The sequence below is a fragment of the Poromitra crassiceps genome, assembly GCF_964638095.1.
Source record: "Poromitra crassiceps genome assembly, chromosome: 8".
NCBI lineage: Eukaryota > Metazoa > Chordata > Actinopteri > Beryciformes > Melamphaidae > Poromitra > Poromitra crassiceps.
Window position 1 is genome coordinate 1,173,200 of NC_139629.1, and position 10,000 is coordinate 1,183,199.

Sequence of the window (10,000 nt, forward strand, 5' to 3'; positions counted from 1 at the left end):
GTCTTGATAGGTCTGCATGTAAGTGCCTGTTTGGTCTTATTATCCGGGAAATATGAAATTGAAGTTACTGGATGTTGATGCTGCTGTGTCAGCAATCCTAAAAGTATTTTTTCTAATCTACAGTAGCAGGGGCGGACTGGGATCATAATTCAGGCCGGGCATTAGATACCAAGCAGGCCAGGCCGATACGGGCCAGTGCGCGTGCCGGCGACCAAAGGTCGCCAGCGAAAAATTTGGGCCGTTTGAAGCCCAATTTGGGCCGTTTGAAGCCAGATTTGGGCCGTTTGAAGCCCAATTTGGGCCGTTTGAAGCCAGATTTGGGCCGTTTGAAGCCCAATTTGGGCCGAGTCCAATTTTACAATGAGATGCACCCACTTTAACCCTGAAGTGTAATTATTACTTCAGTTCAGACTAACTAATAAAGTAATAAAACCACTAGTAAACCAGTAGGCGGCGCCTGGCCTGCTGTTCAGTGAGTGGCCTGACTGCGGGCACAAAAAAAAAAAAAAAAAAAAAAAAATCAGGCCAGGCCAGGCCAGGCCACCGGGCATTTGCCCGACGTGCCCGATTATGCAGTCCACGCCTGTACAGTAGTATTGCATTTATCCACTATCACTACAGAAGCCACACTAACTTATTCTTGATTTAAATGTTAAAAAATGTAGAATACGCAAATTGTAACAAAATACTTTTGTCTCAGAGAAACAGGAAACTTTCAAAAAACGAAAAGCGAACAAAATAGCTGTAACATTGTATGTACCCTCAAGAGGTTCAAATATTTGCAATAATTTTTCTAAATATTTATTTTTAGCCCACGCCAAGAAAAGACCATAGGGATACAACATGTGTGTTTACCCTAGCCACAGAATAAGAATTGTAATGACAGTATGCCTACTGTATGTTTAACACAGAGAAGAATGAACAAAAAGTGACTGTATCAGAATCTATGTTACTTTGAGACATGTTAACAACACAGAAAGGCTCAACTTTAACACAATGTCCCAGTATTATAGTGCTGCTGTATAAGAACCTTGTGATGTTATTAGTGCGTTTATTTGTGTTGCTTGTATTAAACGTGTCACTGGACATCTGTGAGCTGAACACATTTCCTGGCCCAAGACATCCTTTAATGTCCTTAATCCCTAAATGCACGGGAATCAACTGAACTGAATCAAGTGAAGCATTTTCTAAAATGTTGATTTGATCCACGAGCAGGAACAGGGCTTATATTTCTTCAGAGGGATGTGACAGCCAGCAATAGAAAGGCTTTTTGTGTGCATCATTTGAATGATGGATTATAATTTTAAGGTTGCATTTTTTTCCTTCTTACTAACCTGCCTAATTCTGTTCCCTCCAAATTCTCCACGACATCATACAGATCCTGATCCAACTGGAGAGGGAGGAAGAGGGAGAGAGAGGGCGGTTACACATTACATGAATACCATTATTATTATTAATAATAATAATAATAATAATAATACACACTATAAATCTTAATCTAAAAGTACAGTAATGCTCATCATCAAATAATTAACATCAGAGGTCATCTTAAACTATTCTATATGACATAGACCAGTGGTCCCGAACCACCGGGCCGCGGACCGGTACCGGGCCGCAACGCATTTGGTACCGGGCCGTGAGCCGGTCAAAAAAATAAAATAAACATAGGCTATAATATTATAGGCTGTGTGTGGTAGTTCAAACATAGTTTCAAGTTGACGTTTATTTATGTTTGTAGTTCAAACATTCAGTGAATCCAAGATGGCAGCTATGTCAACCCTTTGTTTGTCAGGTCTGTGGAATTGTATCGTTTTAAGTCACTGTTTGTGAGATATTTTATTCTTACAGGGTTTGAATGTGGGATGTTTTGTAAGATCTTCAAGAATTCCCCACTTTGAGATCTCTGGGATATTTTTTTGTGACATTCTAGTATCAGTCTGTCTCAGTATTGTTTGAGGCCTAGTTTGATGCTGGACTGTTTTGGAGCCTGCACCCTCTCCTGAACCCTCTAGCTCTGTAGTAGCTAGCATCCATCAGGCTACCAGCCCCCTCTAGCCCTGTAGCAGCTAGCCTCCACTAGCACTGCATTTGGCTGGTCTCCACCTGGCTGCCTGCCTCCTCCAGCCCTGCCATCGGCTGGTCTCCACCTGGCTGCCTGCCTCCTCCAGCCCTGCCACTGGCTGCTGGCCTCCTCGGCTAGCCCTGCAGTACAATGTTGCTACTACTTCTTGCTGCACTGCTCTCCCTGGATACTCAATGTGGCATAAACGGAACTCCGCATGGCCTTCACGGGATCGATAACTCCTCCACAATAGGTCTACTCTCCAATCAGGTTCCTGATGTTTGCCAGGGAACGTGTGCCTATGTCTGCCCGCAAGGCAACAATCTGCTACCTCTGTTCTTCTCCTCTGACTATGTGGACTTGAACCATATGCTCTGTATTATGACCCTACAAGACAACTTTACCATTTCACTAGAGTGTCTTTGTGATTTTGTATCAGAGCTGAACAGGCCCTCCAATAAAGAATTACCCACTAGGCCTACACCACATAAGCAGAGATGTCTAATTCTTTTAATCTTGTTGATGTCAGGAAATGTGAAACCCAATCCAGGCCCTAATCCTGTTTTTGATTTTAACACCCCTGCTGATTTTAAATCGAGAACTGGTCTTGGTTTTATCCATTTGAATTAGGGCTGCACGATATTGGAAAAAACTGACATTGCGATATTCCCTGCCCCTGCGATATATATTGCGATATGAAAAAATACAGATTTTCACCAGATTACCAGAATAGCTCTATTTTAAAGAAAAGAATACTTCTAGAATGATTGGGATGATTTTGTAGAGGAGTCCATCTGATTTTGGAGGGGAAATTAGGTATTTTAATGTTTCTCAACCACTGGGCTGTCGCCTATACTGTAGGCCTCAGAGCGTCATCTATCAGGGTGCATACACATTTTGACCAATGGATTTCCATGACTTAGGCTACATACATGAAAAAGTGAGTAAGTTATGACATTCTACTTTAAAATGTCACTAGCCTACACTTCACTTAGTGTAATGCAGCCTTTAAAACCAGGGAAAGACAACATGTATGCTGTATCACCATATTACCATATCCAACATCTAAGACCATATAGTCTCATATCACAATATTGATATACAATTGATATATTGCCCACCCCTAATATTGAGTGCCAGGATCTACCTCCCAATGATGCTATTTGCAGAAAAACATTAGATTTCATTGATTATAATCACTGCTTTCAACTTCTTTCGTTCTTCTAACGTTTCAATAAATCAACAATGAAACACCCCTGCCACTTTACACACTTGGTCTGACCCCCCGGAAACCCCCTCCAGAAACGACCAAGTGGTACACTCCGCATCTGCGGAGTTCCGGTTTTTGAGCGCAAGGCTGGCAGTACAGAGAGACGAGGATTCACATGCAGCCGACCGGTGACAAACAATTCATTCGTGAAAAGTAATAAATATACATTTAATTGCCCAGATATGTCTCTTCTCTTTTTATTTTCACTGACATGTTTTGTGTAAATAAGTCGCTATGTATGATTAACTCTACCGTAACGTTACTGCTATCATGTGATGCAACATCAGAGACTTGAAGGGGAGAGACAGCCACAGTGATAACACGGACAACTTCTCAGTAATCAGCCTTCGTGTCATAAGTTGCGGTCTTGCTTTTTGGTGTTTCAAGAGTAAATATCGCCACTCCACGGACATGTTGAGTTACAGCAGCCAGCCTGCTGTATGCGAGTGCGCTGCAAACTGTGGACAAGTCCGCCTCCGCAACCACATCGTTTACAGACGGGCTACTGTCTGTCAGCAACGCAACATAAGCAAAAGATAATTCAATTTAGGTCTCTGTGCATGTTTGTTGTGTTGAAGCTATGCACTAAATGAGTGAGTACAGTAGCGGGGCGTCTCTCTCCTTTGAGAGAGCCTGCATTTCACTCAGTAGGCTACCCCTAAAGTGAGAGTTTATCAAGCAACATGACGAGTTAATTTGCTTTTGACATCGCACGTCCTGCGATGTGACTATCGCGCATGCGCACATCGCAATGTCGATGTGTAAACGATATATCGTGCAGCCCTAATTTGAATGTACGTAGTTTATTAGCTAAAATGGATATGATCCGTATCTGGGCACAATCAACTGCTGCTGACGTAATCGTTATTTCTGAAACTTGGCTAAGTAAATCTGTTAGTAACTCTGATGTTTGCATTGAGGGATACAATGTTTTCAGAACGGATCGACCCAAAAGGGGCGGGGGTATCCAAATCTCTCCATCTCACAGTTGTTGGTTGCTATAGGACACCTTCAGCTGTTAGTGATGCTCTGCCCTCTTTAATGCAGCTCATATCAGGTCTGGATTTTAACGAAATTATTTTGATTGGTGATTTTAATTGGAACTGGCTACACTCAGTATCTGATGAATTTAAAGCCTGCTGTGATTCGATGAATCTCTTTCAGATTGTTGACAGTCCCACTAGACCTAATATGAAATGCCCTGACAAATCATCTTTGATTGATTTGATCCTAGTCAATGCCCCCCATAAATACAGAACTGCTTCTGTTTTTGCAAACGACATTAGTGACCACTGTGTTGTTGCCACGGTCAGAAATACCAAAATCCCCAAAGCCAAGCCACGCATTATTACAAAGCGTAACATGAAACATTTTAATGAGCAAGCGTTTCTCCAAGACCTGTCTCACTTTGACTGGGAGCGAATCAACTTCATTCCTGATGTTGAAAATGCCTGGGATTTCTTTTCTGATGGTTTTGATAAAATTGTGGACAAACACGCACCTCTCAGGAAGTATAGAGTCAGAGGGAGAAATAATGCATGGTTCTCGCCAGAGTTAGCCAACTCCCTCCATGAGCGCAATGTAGCCTGGAATAAAGCTAGGAAATCTGGTCTTGAGTCAGACTGGCTGCTTTTCAGGCGCCTGCGAAATGCCTTCACAGTTGCAGTTAGAAATGCAAAGGCAAGTCATTTTCTCGCTAAAACAACGAACAACTTGAATAACCCACTGAAATTCTGGAAGACCATCAAGTCCCTAACTAATGACAATAACTGCATAGAGCTCCCGCCTTGCATTATGAAGGGGTCACTGAAAATTGTGGGCAAGGAAGAAATGCTTGCCAGCTTTAATGAGCACTTCATTGCCTCTGGCTCCCTGTTTGAGTCTCTTAATAGAGATTGTGGAGCTTCCCCTTATAATTCTGATGGTCACGTCGCAGTAGATCAAGCCTTTTCTTTTAGCCCATTTACAACCCCAGAGGTGTGTAAAGCCCTTAAAGTCCCTGGAAACCAAAATCCACAAAAACGTTCTAACTATGTTATTTAGGGTCTTATGTTAGTAATTGTCTGCCTCAGAAATTATTATACATTACTTTCAACCCAAAGCCTTAAAATCGACACTTTTCTACAAGATTCTACAAGATACTTCCTCATTGAAGACAGCAGTGCGCGAGGTGCTAAAACGCAGGAGCTTATGACGTCATAAGCTCTATATAACCTTTGTACACGCGCGCAATCTGCCCTTCTCCTTTTGTACGTTCTTTGCCCCCAGTGACAGCGCTCCCTCAGTGTCCGTCTGCCTCCCACTCTGTGCCGAGCGCTATGCTGCTCTCTCTCTCTCTCTCTCTCTCTCTCTCTCTCTCTCGGGACTAGTGTGAGAGAGAGCACAGAGAGAGACACACAGCCTGGTGACGTGAGGTTACTCACACACACACACACACTGCAACAGCAACATCTCTCCCTCTCCGAGCAACGAACACACGCACACACGCACGCGCACACACACACACACACACACACACACACACACACACCGTGTGTTCGACACACGCACTGGATCTCTCTTTCTCCGTTTCCCTCCCCCCCTCTCTCTCGCGCTCTCTCTCTCTCTCGGAGGAGAGAAATGTCCCTGCTGCAGACGGGACACGCCCACACAGTCCGCGGGAGAAAATACACTCTAAAAAGTAATTGATTCTCATGACTTTTGCCAGACTGTCAAACCTAAATTTATATACTTTGCGACGTTCATCATCGTTCAAATTTGGCTGGTGGCTTATTAACATAGGGTCCTGTGATGTGATGAACTCAAAATGCTAAATAATAAAGAAATATTTCTGGTTTCCAGGGACTTTAAACTTTTAGATTCTAGCAAATCGGCCGGCCCCGGTAAAATTGAACCCTACTTTTTAAAGCTAGCGGCTGATTTTATTGCTTCACCTTTGACCCAACTATTTAATCTTTCGTTGGATACAGGTGAAATCCCCCACATATGGAAATCTGCTTTTGTTCTTCCCCTGTTAAAAGGGGGAGACCCTACTGTTCTAAATAACTACAGGCCCATTTCTAAGTTGTCCACCCTGGTGAAGGTTCTAGAATCTCTTGTAAGTGAACAGCTCAAGGAATTCTTGTCTTCAAGCAACATCTTAACTGATTTTCAATCAGGGTTTAGGAAAAAGCATAGCACAGTGACAGCGGCCTTAAAGGTAGTTAATGATTTCATAGAATCTTTAGACAACAAGCAGTACTGTGCAGCCCTTTTTATTGACCTTTCCAAAGCCTTTGATACAGTGGACCACGCAATACTATTGCAAAGACTTACCAGTGTAGGACTATCAGGAAAAGCTGTCTGCTGGTTTGAGAACTACCTATCTGGCAGATCTCAGTGTGTACAGTTAGAAGGCATCACGTCTAGCCCCCTTGATGTATCCAAGGGTGTGCCACAGGGTTCGATCCTGGGACCTTTACTGTTTATTATTTATATCAACAGTATTGGTCAAAATGTTCCCCATGCTAGATTTCATTTATATGCGGATGATACAGTTCTATACTGCTCCGCCCCTACCCCTAACCAGGCTCTCTGTCATTTACAAGAGGCTTTTAACGTTGTGCAACGTACCTTGGGTGATCTTAAACTTGTCTTGAACGCTGATAAGACTAAGCTTATGATGTTCTCAAATAAAAAATCTAAGCCTGTGAACACCCCCCATATCACTTCTTTCCAGGGCTTTGAGATTGAGACTGTGTCCCAATACAAGTACCTGGGAATTCTGATTGATGACTCTCTCTCTTTTAAGCCGCATATTCACCAACCTGTTAAAAAACTCAAGTTGAAACTGGGGTTTTTCTTCAGAAACAAGGCATGTTTTTCTTTTGAGGCTAGAAAGAGGTTGGTTGCAGCCACCTTTATGTCTGTATTGGATTACGGTGACATTTTGTATATGCACGCATCTTCTCAATGCCTCCACTCGCTTGACACTGTCTATCACGGTGCACTGAGATTCATTACTAATCTGAGAGCTCTCACTCACCATTGTACCTTGTATGCTCAGGTGGGTTGGTCTGCATTGTCCACTCGCAGACTCAACCACTGGTACACCTTTATTTACAAGGCTATCCTTGGTCTACTCCCAGCATATTTACAGGCATACATTGATCGAAAAGAATCAGGAGGTTACCGTCTACGCACACAGGAGCTTCTGTTACTATCTGTCCCTAGAGTGCGTACCGAGCTTGGGAAAAAGGCGTTCAGGTATGCTGCGCCTTCCTCCTGGAACCAGCTACAAAACAGCCTGATTCTCAGAGAGCTGGTCTCGTTAAATGCTTTTAAATCGCTAATGATAGATTTTGAAACGTCCAACTCTGCCTGCAGATGCTATGAATGATGTTAACTGTGCTTCCTAGTGTTTTATTTTGTTATATGTTGTCATATTTGTTATAATTGTTTGTTATATATGTCGGAACCATGTCACTGTGCTGCTGCCTGTCTTGGCCAGGACTCTCTTGTAAAAGAGATTTTCCTGGTTAAATAAAGGTAAAATAAAAAATAAAAATAAAAACAAAACATAAATACTGTATAGGCTACATACAGTACAACACAAAAGGCTGTTATTTATCCTTTGTCGCCACCTGGTGAGTAAATATATGTGTAACTAAAACCATTAAAATTGACAACCGGTCCGCGACTTTTTTTTCCATGTATCTACCAGTCCTTGGCACAAAAAAGGTTGGGAACCCCTGACATAGACAATCATTATGTTGTGTTTGTTGTCCTGCAGTATCAGTTGGCTTGTGCTGCCTGACTAGTAAAGACACCAACCCTCAAACTAAGGCAGTAATAGATGGGATAATCTGAAATTATTCTGATAATATGAAAGTCACTGAAACTCCCATGTAATGCAAGCCTCTGTTTTTGTTTTACTAGAAGTTTTGCAATCAATTGAAATATTGCAGATTCTTCTGCAGTCCCCACTGTTGCAGTCAACATTGGCCCAGTCAACAGTTTCCTCCATCTGTCATTGTGAATACTGTCTCAGTTTGTCCAGTAGCTACTGTCGTTTTGTCACGTGGGTTTTGTCCATGGTTTTCCGTGGACACTAGGGCTGTCACGATTCCTCGAGTACCTCAAATAACTCGAATAATTAAAATGATCGAGGCCAAAATGATTCGCCTCGACACTGCATTTAGAGTGTTTCTCACGGACGCTTACTAGTGTGGCACAGCGCTCTTCCGGTGTAAACACGTGAGGACACATGATCGCAGACAGACCAGAGAGCAGCTATAGCGAGCGGACCCCGCAAAATGGAACGAGGCGGCGGAGAAAGCAGACAGGAGGAGCCGGGAAGGGAAGAACCAGGGCCGACAAAGCGAGCAAAACTAAGTGTGGGACCATTTCACGCTGAAAAAGGACACAAACTCAGTGGTGTGAAGACGATAGTTGCATATCACAACAGTACCTCGTCAATGCTTCAGCACCTGAACTGTAAACATCCAGTCTACGCATCCACCAGCGCATCTACGTCGAGCGGAGCAAGGTAACGTTACTAACGTAACGTTAACTATACACAACGCTAATGTAAATGTATGCTAATGATTGCTACTTGATATTAAGACTAGTAGTAGTTGTGCTGCTGGCTTGCCACGTTGCCAATATGACTATTAGTAACTGCATTCACGCTGCATTTTTTTGATGTGGCTTGCCGTTTTCTGTGAGAAATACAAAGCTCAACCTAACTTTAACGTTAGCGGCTAATTTAACAGCGTTGTGTGTGTGTGTGTGTGTGTGTGATCACACTACCCTGTTGGTGTGTGAGAGAGAAAGAGAGAGTGAGTGTGTGTGAGAGAGAAAGAGTGTGTGTGTGGAGAATGTACATTTACACACCCTAGACCGGTCGACTCTTCTCATGATGATTGCAAACAACTATTTAATTGGTGCATTTTAGGCTCCAATTATTACACCACCTGACCTGTTATCTTGCTATTCTGATATATGTGTCAATAATAGGCAACAGGTCTAGGGTGTGTAAATGCGCATTCTCCAGTTTTGTTATGAACTTACCTAATAAATATCAATATTAATTATTATTTCACCTCTTTTTCAGCGGATCACAGCGTACTATGGACAGGTTTGTAAGGACGGGTGAAAAAGATGAATGGTGCCACTGCCAGTTCTATGCAATTTAAAAATAAAAATGTTGTTTTTTCTAAGAAAGAAACTAATGTACCGTAGTTGTTTATTTGAAGAGATTTATCTTATTTTTTGGTGTATATTTACAATAAGCCTTTGAAAACACAAAAAAGGGTTCTTATCCGATTACTCGATTAATCGATGGATTATTCGGTAGAATACTCGATTACTAAAATAATCGATAGTTGCAGCACTAGTGGACACGCCCACTTAGGAGACTTTCGGCAGGTCTGAGTCAATGGTTGACCATTTAGGAGACTTGCTGCTACCATTTGTTAGAATTGGCGGAGCTTGCGGTGACCCATCTATAGTCATATAATATATATGTAGCTACTCTTTAAATCCACCATTAGGTCTGTGCGAGTCTCACCCGGGCCATTTCCTTGTGGAACTTCTCCTCGAAACCAGCCAAACTCTGGAAGGTGCTGACATAAAACCCAACACGACTGGAGAGAGAGAGAGAGACACACAGAGAGAGAGACACACAG

General features: G+C 42.6%; 1 protein-coding gene across 1 annotated transcript in view; it reads right to left on the reverse strand.

Annotated features, from left to right (window-relative positions):
* The window catches only part of LOC310781623 (myc box-dependent-interacting protein 1-like), a gene marked incomplete at both ends in the record, with an annotated part of 24,206 nt that overhangs the window by 6,053 nt on the left and 8,153 nt on the right, over positions 1–10,000 (reverse strand). The window contains 2 exons of the mRNA XM_083642225.1: positions 1,335–1,390; positions 9,883–9,958. Coding sequence (XP_083498351.1) covers positions 1,335–1,390; positions 9,883–9,958 — 132 coding nt within the window. The remainder of the gene's footprint in view (positions 1–1,334; positions 1,391–9,882; positions 9,959–10,000) is intronic.